This window comes from Pantherophis guttatus, chromosome 8 (assembly GCF_059756535.1).
Source record: "Pantherophis guttatus breed Tessera chromosome 8, ASM5975653v1, whole genome shotgun sequence".
Lineage (NCBI taxonomy): Eukaryota > Metazoa > Chordata > Lepidosauria > Squamata > Colubridae > Pantherophis > Pantherophis guttatus.
The window spans coordinates 83115014-83137605 of NC_142070.1; the positions used below are offsets into that span (position 1 = coordinate 83115014).

Here is a 22592-nt window from a genome sequence, read left to right on the forward strand (position 1 = left end):
TCGGAAGAATACCTGAAGGATAGATGTGAAGAAGATGTACTGAAGGTAGTACAGATAGTCCTCAACTTATAACAGTTCATTTAACGACCATTCAACTTTACAATGGCACTGAAAAAAGTGACTTAGAACCATTTTTCACAGTTATGACCTTTGCAGCATCTCCGCGGTCATGTGATCGAAATTCAGAGGCTTGGCAATCGACTCGTATTTATGACGGTTACAGTGTCCCAAGGTCACATGATCCCCTTTTGTGATCTTCAGACAAGCAAAGTCAATGGGGAAGCCAGATCCACTTAACAACCGGGTCACTAACTTAATCATTGGGCTGCTAACTTAATCACCAAGTCCACTGCAGTGATTCACTTGACAACTGTGGCAAGGAAGGTCATAAAAAGGGGGCAAAACTCACTTAACAAGTTTCTCACTGAACAACAGAAATCTTGGGACTCAATTGTGGTCGTAAGTTGAGGGCTGCCTGTAGACCATGGAGACTTAATGACTATCAAGACAGACCAAAGGGGCTTACAAGAAAGACCAAACGAAGAACAGGAAAGGGACATGACAGAGCAAAGGGTTCCATGGCTAGCACACACAAAAAACCTAGTGAAGTATCCAGTATATAGCAAGGAGACCTGGCAGTGGCCAAGAGCAGTGAAGTTGAAGAAAGAGAGAGAGGAGCTTCTTCTGGCTGCAGAAGACCAAGGTCAAATGCATAGAAAGCCAGACCTGAGAATGCAGCAACAGACAGCAGAGGCTGTCTCTGCAAAGAAGCTGAAGAAACAGTAGACCGTCTGGTTAATTGTGGCAAGAAGGTCCTTCAGGTTGGCCACAAGCAACAGCATGACAAAATAGCCACGATGGATGATGCCCTGGTCCTCTGACATAATGAAAAAGGAACCACCAGAGAAGATGCATGAAACAATCAACAACATCTTCAAAAGAACAAAATTCACAAAGAGAAGAAGGAAACAACACATCGCCTTTCTTGTGTATCTTTATCAGCAAAAGAAATGGCGGCAAATGAAAAAAAACACAACTCTTTATCAGAAAGCAACCCACACGAACCAAGCCCCCCCCACCAGAGTTACAGCCCAATGTCCCACAAGAGGAGTGTGTAAGAGTTCTGTTTGGAGGTCAGAAAAAGGAGACAGATTGCCTATACCTCTTCCGGATGGATACCCCTACAACTTTATATCCTTTATATCCAAAGACCCTGGCCACTCAACCCAATGCAGCACAGGCAGCCCAGACTATGGACAGGATAACAAGGCCATACCTCAAAAACATTTCAGAAACAGCTCACAGACTATTACAACCACAAGGCATCATCGCCTTAGCATACAACCCAACAAAACCCTCCAAAACATCTTCAAAGCTAAACCTAATCCAAGTCTAACCAAGGAAGTGCCAAGGAGAAAGCAAAGCCCACCCCCCATCAACTCTGACAGGGCCAACTACGGCATAGAAACAGAGAAGGAGTCCCACCTGGCACTGAAGATGTTACTTAGCCAGGGAATCAAAAAGCTGCAAGAAAACAAACACTCAGAGAACACCAAGGACTTTGCATCGGAATTTAAGATTTTAAAATTTTCTTTGATGATATCAAAAGTATCTTGAACTTAGGCCAGGAAAAGGACCAGAAGAATCAAAGCTTTCCATTCCTGGAACTTGAGTAGAGCCAGGTTATTTAACCAAGTTATCTTCAAAAAAAAAAAAAAACCCTCAAAACTTGCCTGGATTAGAATTGCATTCTCGTGGTTTTGTTCCTACACCATCATAGCCACAGGGCTAGCAAGTGTGACCCGTGTGCTGAAGGGTGGAATAAGTTGATCCCATATTGTACTCCCGTGGTGTTCAGCATCTACTCTACATAAAACCAGAGAGAGCTGTACTGTAATGGGTTGCAGTGACAGATCATTAAGTTGACGTTCTCCAGAGAGCTCTCTTTCCCCTCGTCAACTGTCTGGTGAGGCAGGAGACACACTGAACAGGTGTCTGAAGGCAACAGCCAAGTGGATAAACTGAGCTTCTATCTTAATTAGATGTCAATTATTGGTTTAATGGTTTGGGGTGATGGCTTTTAACCCCACATAGTCAAGTTACGACTCCATTATAGACCAAGTTTGGAGTCTGCAGATGTGATTATGTCTCCCTTTACTCTACAATGGAGTTCAGCTACGACTTGAAATATTTTTCATCGGCTCAAATTGGTCTGCCAGGAGCAATCCTTATTTTATGAAGACAGATAACTACGGAGAAGATGAGTTTCCAAAATATCAAAGCCCGGGTTATTAATCGGGTGATGCCCTTGAATACAAAGCAAGTTCAGATGATTCCGCGTATGGTGGGGGGTAATCTGATTTCTGGGCTGAAGTGGGCAACTGCTGGTTTCACCTTTCCAATATTTAAAAACTTAATTGAAGTTTGCTTGATAGCTCAGGCGCCCAGTATTTGATGGCATCTAGTAAAAGCCACAATATCATCAAAATGACCCTGTGAGTATCATGATATCGCCATGCAACTGATCTGAATTTAATACTTGCACAATCTGAATGTTGACATTATATGACGTACAGTATAGATCTATGGAGATTCTCAGTCATCCGGATCATGGTTGTCCCGAAGTTGCTTTTCCAAAAAGGCATCTAGACTTTCTTGCTCTTGCTCTTTGAAAATGTTTCCCTTCTCATCCAAGCAGCTGCTTCAGTTCTGAAGTTTATTAGATCTTCAAAATAGTTTCCTTGAAAACGTTTCGTTTCTCTGAACTGAAGCAGCTTCTCGGATGAGAAGCGAAACCTTTTCAAAGAGAAAGAGCAAGAAAGTCCACTTTTTGGGAAAGCGTCTTTGGGACATATTTGGCATATAACATCTTTTGCTCCTCATACCGCCTACTTCCTTTTGGAGGCTCATGTGATCTTCTCTTCAGACGTCTATTTCACATTATGCATTTCACACCGAGAAGGGATAACAATGACTACTTGTCACAATTAAACAGCAAATCTAAAATAAATAGCTAAATAAAAATGTTAGCAGTTTACAGGCAAGTTCTTATAAACAGGTTAAGGCCATCAATCATAAAGTATCCGTTTTTCTTCTTCTCTGAACATCCTACATCGAAAAGAACGAGGGTATAAGATTGAAGTCAATATTTATTTAGCATTTTGAAATGCAAAGAGTGTGCGTTGAATGGAGTCAATAAAAATGACTGACACAATCATGAATCCTGTTCAAGAGCAAATGCCAAATGTCTGCCCGTTTGAAAAGCCAAAGTATTTTACAGGCTCTTCCTCCTTTCTCCCTGATCTTAGAAACTTCTAACCTACGTGAAGGACAACCTTTCAAGAAAGCAAGGTGTGCTACTCTTGGAGAAACATAACAGTTTACTTTTGAAAAGTGATTCTAAGCATTAGAAACTCATAGGTGCAGCGATTAATGATACTCCTAAAAAGAGTCTGATGGTTCTAATAAAGGAAAATATTTGAAGGTTGGGGTTGACATGAGGGGTCAGGGGTCTCCCTGAGCTTGCTTGTTTTCTTGCAGATGTTTCATGACCCAATTAGGTAACATCATCAGTGCTGATCATCATCATCATCACTACCACTGATGATGTTATCTAGTTGGGTCATGAAACGTCTTCAAGAAAACAACCAAGTTCAAAGAGCACCAAGGACCTCCCCACTTGGAGAGTTCTTCTTAAAAGCTGAATTAGTGACCACTGGAACATCTTGAAGTGACAAGTTTTGTCTGGTTTATCATATGCCAGCAGTCCTATTAAAACCTCTTAATAAGGCACCTGCTAGATATATTGGCCATCGGTTTCCTAGTCCCTAGCAAGCATTTCCATGGCAACAGACCAAACTTGGTTAGAAGTTACAGGGACAGGCACATATGCACAATATCAGATTGGGGGAAAGTGTTAACAACTATGCTCTGAGGGAAATTTCACAAACTTTTACCAGTATTTTTAATTGTTGTTATTCAGTTCATCCACTGGCGCCTTATTTCCACTGGAGCCAAAGGGGCCTTATTTTACGATGGTCATGAGTTATGATGCAAATCGTGGGCTCCATCACAGCCCTTAAGTCAAGAACCACCTATGCTTTGGGGCTGCAAATATCTAGGCAACCACTAGAGGGCAGCAGTTAATCAGCCTTTTCTGTATCTTTTTGCTGCCACCTAGAGTCCATGTGGATTTTGTGACCCTAATTTGAGAGCCCAAACTATATACAAGTGGTCCTCGACTTACGACCACAACTGAGATCAAAATTTCTGTTGCTAAGTGAGACATTTGCATAAGTGAGCTTTGCCTCATTTATAATCCACAGTTAGTAACAAGGTTGTGAGGTGAATCTGACTTTGTTTGTCAGAAAGTTGCAAAAGGTAATGACATGACCCCCAGGACACTGCAACCGTCATAAATACGAGTCAGTTGCCAAGCGTCTGAATTTTGATCATGTCACCACGGGGAGGCTGCACAGTCGTAAATGTGAGAAATGGTTATAAGTCATTTTTTTCAGTGCTGTGAACAGTCTTTTTTTTTTTTTTAATTTGATTTATATGCCGCCCTTCTCCGAAGACTCAGGGCGGCTTACAATGTGCTCAGCAATAGCCTTCATCCTTTTGTATATTTTATACAAAGTCAGCTTATTGCCCCCACAAACTGGGTCCTCATTTCACCTACCTTAGAAAGGATGGAAGGCTGAGTCAACCTTGAGCCTTGGCGAGATTCGAACCCTGCAGTAATTGCAGGCAGCTGGTCTTAATAAGCTTAATAACAGGGTGCCTTAAACCCCTGTACTACCAAGGCTCTTATTAAATGAAAGGTTGTAAGTAGAGGAGTATGTGTACAAGTATATGTATATGTTAGGATGGATGGATGGATACTACTTTCATGTTACATTCTCCAGCCACTAAAACCCAATGTTAGGGTGCTTGTAGGCATTTTCTATGTGTTCCATTCTTAATTCAATAGAGCAGTTCATGATCTATGCCTCGCATTTGCTGGCGTAGCAAATATAGACTGAGCAGTTCTTCCGGTAGGACTTCGAAACCCCACTTGGCTCCCATCAAACCAGCTCCCTTAATAGGACCCAGGGGAGAGGAGGACTCATCTAACCCACAGAGCTTCTTCTTCATCTTCTGTTTTGCAAACATGACGTGACAACGCAGCCTTCGGTTGTGCGTGCATTTCCATGGTCGATTCACAGTTTACAGTACAACTATTTAAACTGATTTACGAAAAGAGAAACAATCTTTAATACATTTTGATTTTGTTAAAAAAAAACAAGGTTCATAGAACAGACCCTACATCAATGAAACAGAACGATGTGATGTCATTGTAAATTTGTGGGGGTGCAACAATGATAACTATCAAAGCTGATCTAATTCTGCTAATATGAAATTTAAAAAATTGAAGAGAATGAGGAGCCAATGAGGGAAAAGATCAGGATTTAAGCAGAGTCCTATGGGGGTCTTATCAAAATTTTTTCCATCGTGTCAGTCATAATCCAGCATGAAGAATTGCTGGCAAGGAAAAATGCTCCCCCTGGCTTCATCCGAAGTCACAAGGACCCAGGAAAGCGAGTGGGTTTCCTGGAGAGTAAGCCCTCTGTCTTCTGTGTGCCGTGGCACTTCTTTGACTCCCCAAATGTGTCAGGCAAGCGTTCAAGTATCTATAATCCACATATCTTTTCACTTCCTACACTCTTTAGCAAATCATACGTAATGGCCTCACGATGTTCAATTTATGAAGCAGCCGGAACTCTTGCAACAAACAAGGCACAGAAAAACAAATACTTGATTTCATTCACTGCAATCTTAGGGCCACAACATTTCCTCAAGGTTGGTAACCTCCAATTCTACCGTTACAAAGAGATCCCGTTTTGTGTAGTGATTTAAAGGCCTCGGGCCAGACACTGAGGGACCACGAGTTCTAATCCAGCCTTAAACATGAAGCCTGCTGGGTGACTTTGGGCCAGTCACTCTCTCTCAGCCCCAGGAAGAAGCCAATGGCAAACCACATCCCAAGAGTTGCCAAAAAAAGTGTTGTTCATGGGGTCACCAGGAATTAAAAACTGACCTGAAAACCCACACTTAAGAACAAGGAGGAGAACAAACACCGTTCTAAATGCCAGGAGCATCTCTCTTCGCACTGCTAACAAGGCCAACCATTTCACGGATTCTTTGCAGAGCCAAGGGTGGGAACTCTACTCAAGGAGGAGCCAGCCCACTTATTTCCAGCAACGCCATGTAGTAAATCAAGAAAGATTCTCTCGGTTACCTACGTGGGTACGTATGCCAGCTCTGAGACAAACCGAACACGCATTTAACAGATGGCACCCTCTCCCAAGTACCCAAATGAACACCCAGGCTAGCTTTCTGACGCTGAAACTGTTACCCGCTGTGTATTACTATGCCTTTTCTCTCTCCATAGCAACCAGACAGCCATCCAATACTCACAAAGGGATGGGGCTAAATCGTGCTCACGTCCTTGCAAGCAGGGGACCCTCTTAAATATCGGGGGGGGGGAGGAAAAGTTCCCGGTCCATCCTTTGTTTATCGTAACAATAACAAGGAGGGCTTGTCTGTCTCCCTCTCTCCCCCTCTCTCTCTCTCTCTGTATGTATGTAGGAGAAAAGTTCGGGAGGGGAAGGGCAGAAGGTAGCAAAACTCACATGGACCAACTATCAACAGTGAATCAACCTACTGAAAATTCAGACACAAGGAAAAACACCCTGGGTGTAACCAAGTCAAACAGTTACCTAAATGCAGAGCAATAATGTCAATCCATATCTCACAGTCTCAATTATATTAGCCGACAGGGGTTCTTCTCTGGAAGGCAGTGGTTGGAGGGTTATTAACCTGAAGCATCTCGTATGCCAAATCTTTGTTCTTCTGTTCAGCTACAGATACAGATTAACAGAGTTGGAAGGAACCTTGTAGGTCATCTAGTCCAACCCCCCTCCATCCAAGCAGGAGACCCTACACCATTTCTAACAAATGGCAGTCAATTCTTTTCTTGAAAGTCTCAAATGATGAAGCTCCCACAACTTCTGGAGGCAACTTCTGTTCCATCGGTTGATTGTTCTCACTGTCAGAAAATTCCTCCTTATTTCCAGGTTGAATCTTTCCTTGGTCAGTTTCCATCCATTATTCCTTGTCTGGCCTTCAAGTGCTTTGGAAAATAGCTTGACCCCTTCCTCTTGTTCAATGTGGGCCTCCCTCACACAGGGCTCTCTGGGACTTGCCCATATATTCAGGAGAGGCCAGTATTCAGAAGACCAAAATGCCAGGGCTCTGTGTGAGCCCTGCATGACAGAGACCATCTCTCCCCCTTCCTCAATACTCCCTGTCTCCTTAGAGCTCAGCATCACTCTCGTGGTACCTGTGGGAGGAGACTGTCTTCCAATCACCTGTGTCAGCGGATGATGGCTATCTCAGTTACCATGCCCCATGAGATGGCCTGTTCAGCTGAACGTGGCTGAACTCTGGAGCAAAGAGCATGGAATGATGGTTGGGAGACTTCCTGAAGGCCACCTGGGGAAGTCAAGGAATATTCCTGGCAGAAGGAAGGTGCAAAGTCCTTTTCTGGATCATTGGCCACTTTTATGAAGTATCCGGAACGGAGAAGTAGGTTTGGTTTCTTTTAAATAAAAACCTACCCCCAAATACATGGTTACACATCGATACCTTTCTCTTTTTCATGAGCATTTCCTCCTATACTTGGAGGGATTATATTGAATACAGACTGTTGTGTCTACCAAGTATCAGGATTAAAGAGAATGTAACAATGAGAGGCCGGGTTTGAAGTATTTCATTCAATTTTTCTAGCAAGAAAAATTTTCAATGTTTTTTGCATTTTTTTTCAAATATGCTAATATTTTTCAAAACACCTTTAAAGTAAAAAAAAAAAAAAACAACATGTAACACAATTACTCTATAGTCTAGGGAAAGACTTAAAAATGAAGCTGAGTAGGAAATGACACCATAAAATGGGACCTGTCTTCCACTGTGCTTAAAACAGTATAAAGAGATAGGAGCGACTACTCCCTTTCCCCAGGAACATCTTGTGTTTATTGCTCTCTTAGCAAATGACTCACACTCATATCAAAAGAGGGATCAATGCAACATGCTGCATTTTGGATCTTGACTTATCGGGACTGTCAATTAAACCTAACACCAAACTATTAGCCACGTTCCACGAGAAAGAGAAGGAAATGTGTCAAGTGAAGCCTTGGGAAAACCATGCTTTCCTTCCATGGCATATCAGCTAGCTCTAACCAAAGAGATTAAACTAACAAGATAACCAAAACTGCCTTCCTCTTTGGGAAAGCTACGTTCCCAACCTCTGAGTAAGAAGTGAACTCATAACGTGCTTTCCTTCCAGGTAGCTCCTATTATTGTCAGAATGTTAATTGTTCATATCATCTGTTTTCTTCAAAAAGACACATTCAGCATATGTATGTGTGTATCTGTACACAGAATATTGTGATATACACTGTATATACAGAATCACTGACAGGGGAGATAACCTTCTGTTCTAATTCTGCATTGATGTTATTAAACTAGTCTCTTACTAAACTCCTTTCCTCCCTCTGTAAGAAGTATCTAAAGATGAGAAAGAATTACAAGACCTATCTGATTTCGGTGGGAAAGACCTGCTAGTCTTCAATTCATCCAAGTTCCATTAAAACCTAATATTCAAGCTAATAACCATAATCACACCTTGTGCACAAGCAGCCTTCACAAGTTCAACCAATGTAGCAACTCCTAAACACAAGGTTTTTCAACATGGAATCATTATTGAAGAAGTGGAAATCTGAGATGCACAACTATTGTTAGATTCCTAGTTACATTAAGATAACAAAGACCAATTATGGGACAACCAATTTTTTGCTCTCAAGATAATCTTTTCTTTCAGATTCTCCATGCAATATTTATGTCTGTCCATCATAGCATTTCGACATGTGAGCTGGTCCCTTCCATGCCCAAGGAGTATAAAATCCCAGCAGTTACCATATTGATTGATGTAAAAGATGGAATTCGCTGTTTTTTGTTATGTTGTTACAATGGTATACTTTCTTTTAAGCCCTTTGCATTAGGAAAACATAATATGAAAATGACTTTACAGGCTGCTTGAAAACCACAAGAGCAACCTGCCAGAAATCCATCCTTCTCTTAAAACCCTCTTCCCTGAAATAAATAGAAAACTCATTGTCAAAACTGCAAAACATCCTAGGCAGGTACTTTGTATTCAGTATTAATCAAAGGAACAGATCAAAAAATATCTTCAGCTGTACAGTTGGTTTACAAAATGCCTTGAACCATTCTTAGCATAAACTAACTACCAAAAACCTTCTTACGACCCTTAAACATCATACCTTAAAAAGGAGAATCTACTATCAGCAGTTTCTATGGAAATTGTCAAAACAAAAAAATCACATTTTACTCTTAACTTGCTGTTAGCCAGTAGCTAGGCAGTTCCAAGAATTGTGGCCTGCAAGGAACTTCCACTCCAAATTATTTTTCCCTTCTGAAACAATTCAGTCTTAGCCCCTTGTACAACAAACATCCATGACTATATCCAAAAAGGGTAAAAAATAAAATATTAAATATCTTAGGACAATACTTTGGAACACATTTCATGACACACAATTTTAATTTGTTACTTGGCATCATGAAATCAAAATCTTGTAAGAGTATGAAAGGGTTTATTTAATAACATACCCAAGAAAATGTTTGCGTTGAAGTTTTGTATGGATGCCAACCAACAAATAAGAAACTTATTTGTTTCAAGCATTCAAAACGGAGCTACGCAACCTATAAGTTGTAAAATTTCCTGTGGTGACTTCCCTCAGTGCTCAGCTAGGTGTCTGCTGTATCTAATGCTGCGGTGAAGATGTTACATTTTTTAAAACAAATAAAAGATAATTTCCTTGGGAGCAAATTTGGTTTAGTTAAGGTTACGGCATTAAGCTAGGAACTGAGAAACCATGAGTTTTAGTCCCATTTTAGACACCAGTTTGTGACTTGGGGCCAGTCCCTCTCTCTCAGCCCTAGGAAGCAGGCAATGGCAAGCCACTTCTGAAATCTTGCAAAAAAAATTGCAGACATTTGTTAGACAGGAGTCAAGTTTGACTCAAAGGTTACATGTCTGTCTGTCTGTCTGTCTATGCTAGTTCTATAAGAGGAAAGCTATAAGCAGGATCTCCATACAATTACGAAGAGAAATTCGTCTATCAGCTTTCTTTTTATCCACTCTTATAAAGGCATATAATAAATCTCAAAGGACTGGTCTCCATGCAAATATCTTCTTCTTTCTTTGCAACTGCACAGAAAACCAACCTGTTCTTCACTGTTTAAACTCTTCCTCAAAGGGTGACCTAATGCACTCTGTCTGTTGAGTAAATTACTCCTAAAAGACCCTTCTAAACATGAGAAAAGTGGAACAGAGAGAAAAAACTGCATCCATACACAGGATTAAAAAAAAAAAAGACAAAACAAGAACAAAGACAAAACAATGTTTGCACAACTAATAAAGTGTTGTTTTTAAAAAGTGGGAATGTAAGCAAAGCACACAGCTATGGACACATATGGAAATACTTTCCCAACTTAAATCCTAAAGCTTAAGTGCTACCAAAATCAATATCCACACCACCAAAGTGCAACTTTCAGAGAAGTTAGCTAAGGAATGTGCAAGTAAACACTTAAAGGAACAGGATAAATCTCTCAGAGTTTTACCACCAACTAATTAAACTAAACATCTTCTGTTTTGTTTAGATCCAATTCAATGCAAATATTATTTACTTAAAGTTGATCCTTTTTTGGTCTTTTTTCCCCTTTTACACAATAGTTGAATTTATCACACCACTTCACAAGTTCTTACTTCCAATTCTTCAATTAATAAAGGAGAACATGTGTAGCTCAGGGTCGACATGAGGGGTCCTTGGTGGTCCCTGCGCTTTCTCGTTTTCTGGCAGACGTCTCATGACCCAAACTAGGTAACATCATCAGTGCTAGTCCTATTTTTAATCCATCATCCCTCCACTAGCACTGATGGTGTTACTTAGTTTGGTCATGAGACGTCTGCAAGAAAAAAACCAAGCTCAGGCAGCACCGAGGACCCCTCAACTCTTCCAGTTGCTTACTTTTTTTAAGACAAGGGATATGGAAAACTACAAAGAACCAAGACTTTATGGAACCAATGGAGGAGCTGGCACCCGGGTCTGGCAAAAGCTGGGAAGTATGGACATTGTTGAATAGACTGTCCACCGATACAACAAGATCCAGAGACACCCTGAGCAAATGGGGCTATCCGATGGCTTCTGCCCCCTGCAATTGTGGTGACATGCACACAACAACACATGTGTAGACCTGCCTTTTGTGTCCTGATCAGTGTACACCTGGGGACCTCATGGCAGAATGCAATTCATATTGCTAGTTTCTGGGCAAGATCTCTTCATATTTTAATCTTGTATTTTATATTCTATGTTATATAGTATGCCATATTTTAATTAGGAGGCTTCTGACCCGAATAAACAAAGCCACAGGGTATATCAACATATACTATGGTTAGATTACGCCGTGTAACAGAAGTAATTTCTGCAGAAAAAATTTGATGCCTTTTGATGGTTTGCAAGTCAAACCCCCAAGTGTCTCTTACAAATATATATTTTTCTTCCAAAGAATGGAATTCACATTTATAACCATACTTGCTGGCAAGAAAACATTACACTGCACTGTTTTCTTCAATAAATAATCCATGTGGATTAACCAGAGAAGCAAAAAAGGGAAAGAAGGTAGCAACATCAACTTGCTCTCTATATTTAAAATTAATTTTTAAAAAAACTTACAGTCTCTCCAACTCTTTTAAGTCTTGAAATGCTCCTCTCTCAATTGTAGTAATCTTGTTTTCCATGAGTTGACTGAAACGCAGAATAAAATGCTCTGAAACTCCAGCAATCAAACAGTGATTAGCACCAATTATTACAATACTTGGCAGTGGATACTCTTACAGTCACCTCTCCTTATTAACTCTGCAATTCTCACTCTATTCTTAACTTTCCATCCAATTTAATGTGTTAAGCCTGTCACATGATATTGCCGTGTCAGTTAGAGAGAAACCAAACTCTCCATTCTTTTAAAAGAGAGAGAGAGAGAGAGACTTTAAGCCTGTTTAAGAAATTCAGGGGTCAGAGGTGAGGAAAATATATGTCTTAACTACAAAAAGGCAAAGGTACTGTTTAACGACAAAATGTAGAAATATGTACTGAGCCAAATCTATGAAGCTCCTCTTTAATGAAAGTACATTGTAAAAACACAAAGCATGTTTTATTTTACAACAGAAGAGTCACAGGAACGATGTCTCTCCAAAGTTTGAAACTTTTCACTCACAGAAGGATGGATTAAAATTGGACAAATTAGTTCCAGTTAAGCCCTGTAGAATTACTCTTCACAAATGATCACATATACACAGACACAATCCCAACACATACACAACCTCCCTCCACCACGAAATGTATCACCTAAAGCAGGAGTTTTTCAAGAGCTCAATAACTAGTTAAAAATTTAATTTGAACCAGAAAACGATCTATGGCTACTCTTTGCTGAATTTCATCATCTTAAATTTATTTACTTAATTAGGTTATCCCAAATGCTCAACCTATTAAAAAAAAATACTTTCTGATTGCAAAATATTCTGTTCCATGTGGATTGCTAAAGCACGTTCATTTTTGAAATTTTACATTATTTTGCAATATTTATAACTACAAGGAGTAATATGAAATCACAAGTGGTTACAATCCAGACTTCTATTATGGCAGTCTTCCAAACTTTTTTTTACAACTGCTTTTTCTTTTACAATATAGCTGTTGTTATTTGAGACGTTAATTAATTTTTAAAAAGAGTCCTATTCATTGAAAAAACTATTTTGCATAGGACTGAAGTTCAGTAATAAAATTCAAGAAAAACTTACAGAACACGAAGATGTCTTAGACCAGCAAAATCCGTTTTTGTGATCCTTGTGATATTATTTCCATTAAGATCCCTAAGAAAAACATATCAGCAGTAAAATTAGACACCCCATAAACATAAGCCAGGCTTCTTAATGTTTCTAATAAGCTAGAAATTTGGTTTGTGGCGTAACTGAAGATTAGTACTTATGCTAATTTTTGTGAACATTCATGAAAAGTTTAAGTTGCAATTCTCTAAAAAAAAAACAAAATGTAATCGGATAAATTTCGCTTTGCTCCTGTTTACTGAAAAATAGTAATTCCAAGGACTATTTTCAATAATTTGGCTTCTCATGACATGAATTGTTACGATTATTAACTTTTATTTGTTTCTATAGGAAGTTGTTTTCTTACAGGAATAGCCTGGTGATTATGTAACAGATTAAAAAAATCAAGAGACATTTGTACCGATAGGAGTGGGGAAGACGATTTCAGGATATAGAGAAAACAGAAGAGTTTCAATCATGTGTCAGGATATCTAACCGTGATATATAGTAAGTTTTCTCCTGTACAGTATATATATATAAACACCTACACTGTTAAACTAATACTTCTACTGATGGAGGTAAAATGACACAGTTTTAATAACAATGAACTTTTGTTAAAAAGGCTGCCCAAGTTAAGTCTTAGAAAATTTGCGGCAACTGTAATATACAAACAGAATTGAACAATCAAGGAAAAGTTTTTCTTTTGTGGGCAAAATTTCATTTTGTCTGTAATAAATGAAATGGTCCTAGCCTTTGGGGTATATTATTGAGAAATAACTTTATATGGAAAGCAATCTTGAAATTTATGGAATATTGTTTAAGAAAAGGAAACGGGATAATTAGCACACTCCTTTAAGGGGAGCTGGTACTGTACAAGCCACAAACGATCCACACAGGGAGAGATTTTTTTTTCTTTTCACCAGAGTTTATGAGTCACTTTTAGGTTTTTCACTCCTTGAAAAACCATTTTTCACCTATTTCCAATTTTTTCCCAACCGCTTCAATAAAAATCCGCAAAAGCAACAGAACCTGTTTTAAGTAACACTCCGTGTGCTTTTCACAATGTAACAGCAGAATTTTTCAGTGTGGATTCCAGATAATCTTTTCTCAATGTTTCCTCTCAATTTGGAATCATAAACTTTGTTGGGACAGAGTTGGAGCAGCGACGAATCCTAAAACAATTTAATATTTTAGCTAGATCTCTTAAGGCTCTTCTGAAAACAGCCCCTCTGCGCTTCCAAGCCAACCAGCAACACCTCTAGATTGCTGTTAAGAAAGAATTGCCGCTGATTTTGAAGAAGCCCCTTTGCCATTTTCCCTCAGGCCAAGGCCTCCCTGGGGGCGGTGAGATGCTGAGGGGGACCGAAAGTATGAAGTGCTACTCAAGGCAGGGCTGGGCTTTTTCTCCTGCCAGACTAGAGAAGGTCCCCATCGGATTGACTGGGCCGGGCAAAGGGAGCCGTCTTTTCATGCAAGGGGCCAAAGCGAGGGAAGAAGCAGAAATGGGGCTCCAGCTCACCAGGGGCTTCCTTTTGGGGGGCGAGGGGCAACGGAGGGGGGGCCCGCTGCCTTCCTCCGGGGAGCCCCGAGCGGAGCTGCAGCGGGCAGGAGGGGCAGTGCAGGAAGGATGGAAGGATGGCAGGCGGGCAGGGGCTGCCCAGAGCGCTTCGCTTGCTGCCCGCAAGGAACCGCCGCGCTTCGGAGGCTGCGGGAGGGGAGGGGAGGGGAGGGGGGGTAAAATAGACCCTGCTCTCTGCGGGGGGGGCGGTGTGTGTGTGTGTGAGAGAGAGAGAGAGAGAGGAGGACGCAGCCCCCCTTGCCCTCTCCCGGGACCCCCCCCCCGTCCCCCGGGGCCACTTACAGCCTCTCGGCGTGGCGGGGCAGGTTCCTGGGGACGGTGCGCAGGGCCAGCCCGTGGCAGTCGACGCTGGGGCCGGAGCAGGAGCAGAGCGGCGGGCAGGGCTGGGCGCCCCCGTGGCCCGGCCGGAGCAGCAGCAGCAGCAAAGCCGGCAGCAACTTCATGGTGTCGGCGCGGCGCCCCTCCGCCCGCCAGCCCGCCTCCTCCTCCTCCTCCTCGTCGTCGTCGTCGTCGTCCCGCGGCGTCCCCGAGGGCTGGCGAGGGATGCGGCGCCGCCGCCGCCGCCGCCCGAGAAAAGCCGCCTCGCTCTGGGCTCGCGCCCTCCTCAGCCGCCGGTGCGGAACCACTTCCCGGCTAGACGCCGCCGCGGCCGGAGCCCCGCCGCGCCGCTCGCAGCAGCCCCGTCTGCCCGCCGCCGCCGCCGCCGCCGCCCGCCCCGCACTGCATTGCGACCCTCCGAGCAGCGGCGCGGCTCCCGGGCGGAGCAGCCTCCTCCTCCTCCTCGCCTCCTCCTCCTCCTCCTCCTCCTCACGCGGCCGGCGCCGGCAGCCGCACGAGCCGCATCGTGGCGCCGGAGCAGCCCCGGCAGCGAGCGCCCCGTCCGTGCCCGCCTGGCCGCCCCTCTGCCCGCAGCCCCCCCGCGCAGCCCCCGCGCAGCGGCCCAGCCGGTCCCGGCAGGTGAGGCCCCGCCCAGCGCCCACAAGCCCCGCCCACGCCGCTCGGCCAGCGAGAGGGGGAGGGCCGAGGGGCGGACCGGAGCCGCCCCCCCGCCCCCCCGCCGCTGCCCGCCGGCGCCTCAGGTGAGCGGAGGGCGGGCAGGTGCGGCGCTGCCCTCCGGGAGGCTCCTCGGCGGCGGCGCCCGTCCGGCACTCGCCCTCCTCCGTCCGCCGCGCTGCGGCTCCGGACGTCCCGCGGCTCGGCGAGCGCTCTTCTCCGGCCGGGAGACGCGCGGCGGACGCGAAAGGGGACCGGCCGGAAGGGCGAAGGGGGGCGAGCCGCCGCCGCCTCCTCTGCCCGCCCGGAGCGCCGTCCTTCCCGGCCCCGCCTTCCTTGGGGGCTCCGGGGGCCCCGCGGTCGTCCGGCCTGCCAAGCGGAGTCCTCCTTCAGGCGGGGCAAGAAGACTCCCCGTTGGGCTGAATGGATTCCTCCGAGCGGGATGAAGCTAGCACAACCCCGCCTTCACCAACCTTGATTTTGTGACAGGGGGAAGGAAGTGGAGCTTCAGGAACCCTCTGGAAACGTCATAAGAAAACAGAACTCATTTCTAATTATGGCTGGATTTAAAGCATGGAACTTATTTTGCGCCTTCTTACCATGATGTTGCCAGTCTTTAACTTTTTCTAATAAAAGTGTCTTTTTGTGGTGACTTCCACAACCTCTTTTTCTTTTCTTTCTTTTTCTTTTTTTCTTTTTGTCTTGAGAAGATCTCTGGCTGTTTTCACAACATTTTGAGGCAGAGTCACCAGGAGACAAAAGATGCCTGTCAAATCCGAAAGTTCAACCACGGCAGGCAGCTGCAGTGCCATCATTTTATGTTTTAATTAGTAAAACATAAGGTCCCAACAAGTTCCATATTCAATAATGAAAAGAAAATGGATTTCTGTAACAATTTGTATATAGTTATAAAATTAGTTATTTGAGTTAATTATACAGGAATCTCTTAATAGACTAGATTCTTCTGATCCATAACCATCTCATTACACAGGTAGCAATTATTTTAAAACTGTAGTCTCTAAATTATGCTGTTGGAAAATAAACACACTTAAGCTTACTTAAGTATTTGAAATTGCAGCTCGTGGCTTGTTGAGGTTGGTTGGTTATGCCTCTCTAACTGTTGTAACTTTTTATTGATGATTGTTTAAAGGACAAAATTCTGTAACTTTTTTGGAAGTGGTGCCATAAAATATGCAATGCCTATGTCCTTGTAATAAACTTTTTTTTTTAATCTGCAGATCTTAGAGATGAAACTCATTCAAAGGATCTTACGAGGATAGATAATTCTGTACCTTTCAATTTCAATCAGTATTTCTTCATTGGACTTTGAATTTTAAATGCCCTTGGGATTGTAGTGTTTATCTGACACTCCTTTATTCTGTACTATTTCTGCCATTCTGATCAGAATCACAAATGCCCCCTTTCCAAGACTTTATATGCACGTTACACTTTCCGGCATAAATGAGAAGACATTGACTTTAATCGGCAAAAAGGTATGTTTCATTTATATATATATATATATATATATTGTGAGGCTCACAATGGAGATTCTGATCCTGAGCGAATAAGTGAATAAACAGTGACACATATTCAGAGGCCCGACAATTATATTGCTATAGCTGTAGAAACAACATTTCAGATGGAAGTTTGCCAGAGAAGGATCCTTGGGAGGTGAAGATGGGACATCCTCCAAATACACCTCCCTAAATCCCTGCGCTATCTGTCTTTCCGTTTGGTTAACCCTTTCTTTGCTATGATGAGTTCAAATCTCTGAAAAGCCTGGGATGTAGCGCATAATGAGACAAAAAAGGCAGAGCAGGGTTTTACTCTTCTCAGAATAGACATTAGAATTTCGGCAAATGGTTTTCCGAACGCTTCTCATAATGCAGATGCGGCAAGAGGTCTTGCAAAAAGATGCATCTCCCAGATATTCTGCTTGTTTATTTATTTATTTATTTATTTTTAAATTTATATACCGCCCTACTCCCTGAGGACTCAGGGCGGTGTACAGCCAGAATTAAAAAAAAAAACATGAAATACAAATATTAAAAAACAATTAAAATATATATAAATTTGGCCCAAAATTAAAAATACAAACCAATTAAAACATTTAAAATTTCTTCTTAAGCCAGCCCGGCTTGCTGGAAAAAGTGGGTTTTAAGGGCACGGCGGAAGGCACTAAGGTCTTTTGTTGCATTTCTCAATCATGGTATCAGTCATGCAGTTCTCTTTTGGGATCAACAGCACAAAGATAAAAAGTAGGAAGCAAAAGCAACTCAGGCTGGAAAGTTGCCTCCTTAGATATCAAGTATTTCCCTGGCGCTTGACAATTATTATGACATGAGTTCCATAATAATTGTCAAGCGCTGGGGTAATCAGGAGATTCAGGAAGCTCAAATAAGTATAAAAAAGTATTGCAAGCTTAAGCTCTCTACCAGAATCTGGCCAACTAACAGTCAAGGGAAATGAGCGGGAGATAAGAGGGGCACTCAAGGTCGACTTAACTTGGATCTCTTGTGGGTGCGCAGGGACTCGTGAGCTTACAATACATTTGACCCATTCAACAACCGGTTCTCTGCCCTAATGATTTCTTCCAACAACCACTTTGCCAAACTGCTCAGAAAGTTAACAACCGGTTCTCCCGAAGTGGTGTGAACTGGCTGAATCCCACCACTGATTTGACCCCTTCCTCGGGCTTAGCCTGGTCATCTCCTACAGTAATGTTACCATGAAGCCCTGGTTGGCACAGTGGTTGGAATGAAATATTGCAGGCTAACTCTGCCAACTGCCAGGAGTTCGATCCTGACTATCTCAGGACTCAGCCTTTCATCCTTCCGAAGTCAGTAAAATGAGGAGCCAGATTGTTAGGGGTAATAGGCTGACTCTGTAAACCGCTTAGAGAGGGCTGTGAAGCGGTATATAAGTCTAAGTGCTATTGCTATTGATAGGAAGCGCAATTTACAGAATTATTTAGACTAACCTGCTCAAGTCTTTTTAGGCGCTATCTGGAATATAACTGTCCATTAGTTCCTTCTTCAGCCTTTCTGTTGTTGACAGAATGAATTAGAGTTTTAAAAATGTATTTTGTAGGAATTTAAACAAGTAGAATTAGAAACAGCCAGTTTGCTCAAGATTTTAGTTAGCAATATCCCACAAGGTTCCTTAATTATCCACCTTAATTGGGAATCAATTAAGTCAGAAATTCATACAATTCAGACTCTATATTGAAACCCTGATATCTTGCCTTCCTCTAATTCTAACTGTTAACTGGGCTAGCTAGGACCGATGCCCCAAATAATTGGGCTATATGCTGTACATCTAGAACTGTGGATAAAGTAGTCCTCAATTTATAACCATGATGGAGCCTTGTATCACAACCTCATTACAGTTGTAAGCCATAATGGTCGTAAAGCTCGTTGCCCGTTTGACTGGTCTAATTTTACCACCTTTTTGTGGCAATTAAGTGAAGACTGTGGTTGTAAAGCAAAATAACAGACTGTCAGAGGCAGGAGGAGGAGTTAAATGAGGCATCAGCCTAGAATCCCTACGTAGCCACAAGTGTGCTAACCTCCCTTGAATTCTGTTGACCCTTATCTAACGCTAACCAGGTGCTGACCATTAGTTGAGAAGATTCTTGTGCCTTGGCTTTTAGCAATAAATCAGTTAATTTGAAGCTTCAGATGCAGGTTCACATTAATGCAGGTTTTCATCAAAAAAATCACAAAACATGATCACAGGCCCACGAGACCCACCATAATTGCAGGCTAGCCGCTGAGTGCCTGACGTGGTCACATGACCTTGGGAGGCAAGTCCGACTCTTAACTTTGGAACTGGGTTGTGACTAATCCTGGGGCCGGGTTTGTCTTAACTAAGTGACCGGTCATAAGTCAAGGACTAACTGTATGCATTTAATGCTCAGAGGCAGATCAGCTACTAAACTAGAACAAAAGATAAAAAGAAGGTGTGGATTCAACTTCGAGGCTTTTTTTTTAGATAAAATATTTTACTTTTCAAAGCAAAATCATTTAGACCAACAAGGATTTAAACTGAGAAGGAGGAGTTCATTCTAAAACAATCATCAGGCACCGGAATTGACAGTGCAGACGCTGGCCAATGCAGTTGTGTCCAACCCTTGGCCACCCAGCACATATTAAAAGGAGGCAAAGCAGAGGGCCCCTAAATTAATCTTGTACCAAACCAATCTTTAGTGTATCTTTAATAACGAGGGAGCCAGACAATCGATCAGAACAGAACTGGAAGGGACCTTGGACCTCTTCTAATCCACCCTCCTGCTCAAGGTGGACAACCTATATTATTTCAGACAAATGGCTGTCCAGTCTCTTCTTAAAATCCTCCAGTGATGGGGCACCCATCACTTCTGGAGGCAACTTCTGTTCCACTGATTAATTCTTCTCACTGTTAAGAAGTTTCCAGGTTGTTTCTCTCCTTGATGAGTTTCCATCCTTTGCTTCTTGTCCTGCCTTCTGGTGCTTTGGAGAATAGGTTGACCCCCACTTCTTTCTGGTAGCCCCTGAGATACGGAAACCCTGCTATCATGTCACCCCTAATTCTTCTTTTCTCTAGACTGGACCTACCCAATTCCTGCAACTGTTCTTCATATGTTTGACATAATTCCTGAACATCAGGACGGTAAGCACTTTTCATAAAGATACATCTCAAAATGACTGTTCTACACATCACTCAGGATTTTTGCTTTAGGAATGTCACGAACAAAAGAAAAGAAGCACCACAGGAAGACTGGAATTTCTTCATCAGCCTAATCAAAAGCATCAGGTGTTCCATCAGAGGCAGTTTAGTGGCACATGTTCTCCTGACAAGCTACGAACAACTTTACAGATTTTGAAACACAACCATCGATCACCGTTTGGGAACAACCGTTGCCCGTTGATCACAAGCGTGCAGCTGAACACATAAATCACACTTGTGCCCGATCCATTGCAAGGCAGCTGATTCTACCTTCCCAGCTACATTTAGAGTACAGTAGATTTTCTTCTGTCATAGTCAATCTGATTTTCACTTCTTGAGTGGCTGAATGATCGCTGGTGGGTTTTGCACCTGCCGTCCAGGGAAGTCGGGAAGAAAAGAGAACTTACAGCTTCTGGCAGCTGCAGAAAGAGATGACAGCAAAGGAGAAATTTAAAAGCGAGTGATGGGAAGAGGGGGAGGTGAGGAGAGGCCTGTAGCCCAAGGGCTGAGTGCCCCCATTTTGATATATTGAGCAACAACTAAAATATATACCCGTCGGCTCCTGGGAAAATACAGAAATGTTAATTTGACAGGTTTGAATTGGGATAAATTGAAATTGTAGTGCAGTATTGGCTGTTTTTGACAATAACAACTTGCAGACTGTGGTTGCTCTTGTTATTATGTTCTACCCATAAGCCTGGAAACAAAACATTACAAATTCAGTGATGTTCTTTTATAATTTGCCCTGTGATATTTTTTTAAAAAATCAAGATATACATGCAACCTGTAGGAAGAAGACGGGAATTAAAAGCACACGGAGAGACAATTACACTTAAGACCCACAAGAGTTAACAAATCGAACATGTTAACAAGAGAAAGCCATGAAAATGAGAGAATGGAAAGAATGAGTTTTTGTGTGTGTTTTGAAAGACGTATACTAAATGATCATGATTTGTTCTTGTTATGAGAGTAGAGGGACAATTGGAAACGATAAAAGAACCAGTTTTAAAACATGATCCTATAACTCTTCTTCCTTGGACACAATATGCCTTCAAATGTCACCATTGCAAAGCATACTTTTTTCATCTTCCTTTTTAAGTCTTTTTTAAAAAAATATACAACACTAGAAAAGAAGAAAATCACGAGCTGTGTGTCATGTACATCTAAGTTTCTTAGTTTATCTAGAAATCCTAATTATAGATAATGAGTAGGAAAAGAAACTTCATTAAGAAATTATGTAAGATGTAATCTGCCCCAGGAGATCCATTCTGCTACCGTTTCACCCTACTTTCAAGGACATTTGTTCTGGAAACCTCTTCAGTGTTTGTAACTGCTATTGTCAAGTTAAGGAGTTATTTTACCTGTTGGCTGTGGTGGGTGCATTGTTCGGACAATGGAACAGTCATTATTATTTTGTTAGAAATGCTTTTAACCTATTTTAGTAGTTTTCTTGGACATTAAAAAAAACAAGTTGTGTAAAAGGAAAGTGAATATGCTTTAATAATGTATAACATCTGGAATTGCTGCCAGGGCTCTCTGTTTCTTCCTCCCAAAAATGCAGTTTCTATCAGAGGCCTAAGTAACAACAGGAGAAAGACCTCTAAGCCCCTTGCTTGGATAAGGTCGTATCTCAAAACAGCCAATAAAAGCCTCCTACATTTTCTGTTTTGGGTTTTAATAATAGTGCCATTCGGTTTAGCCGAAGGTGAAAATAGCAAAGCAGTCTCTCTTCCTGAACACAAAATAGGCTGAAAGCTGAGAGTACTCTGAATAAATAATAAATGGGGGAGGTTGCTCCATTTTATGTGTGCTAAATGTTAATAGGGCAAGAACGCAGAATTTACAGTGTAGGTGCTTGAAGATTACTGTTATTTCAAAAGGAAATGCCAGTAAGAATAACAGATCTGTTTTAATCTAGTTTGCATCACTTTTGGGGTGGGTGGAATCACTTGTGAAAAGTGATTTTTGGATTAGGGAATATTCCGAGATTTTCGTTTATTTATTTTGCAAGAGGAGAAAAAACCTAGTGACAGTAAGCAAATTATGTTATGTTGGTATTATTTCTTTTTACTTTGCTTCCCAACTTCTACCCAGCAAAGTAGACAAGACATAGTGAATACCTTATAATGTAACTCACAACAAAACCTGCATCTTTGCAGTTCCATATTGTCCAGACATCATCATCTAGCGTTAGAAAGGAGCTTGGAAGTCTCCGAGTCCAACCCCCTGCTATACCATTTCAGACAAATGGTTGTCCAATCTCTTCTTAAATGTTTCCAGTGATGGAGCACCCACAACTTCTGGAGGCAACTTCTG

General features: G+C 42.1%; 1 protein-coding gene across 7 annotated transcripts in view; it reads right to left on the reverse strand.

The window, feature by feature from the left end:
- Positions 1 to 15479, reverse strand: part of SLIT2 (slit guidance ligand 2) — a 194851-nt gene extending 179372 nt beyond the window's left edge. For all 7 annotated transcript variants that reach the window (XM_087874999.1, XM_087874997.1, XM_060688976.2 and 4 more), the window contains exons 1-3: positions 14859 to 15479; positions 12974 to 13045; positions 11853 to 11924 (exon numbers count right to left, since the gene is read on the reverse strand). In XM_087874999.1, coding sequence (XP_087731125.1) covers positions 11853 to 11924; positions 12974 to 13045; positions 14859 to 15019 — 305 coding nt within the window. In that variant the 5' untranslated portion in view covers positions 15020 to 15479. The remainder of the gene's footprint in view (positions 1 to 11852; positions 11925 to 12973; positions 13046 to 14858) is intronic.
- Positions 15480 to 22592: the final 7113 nt, after the last annotated feature.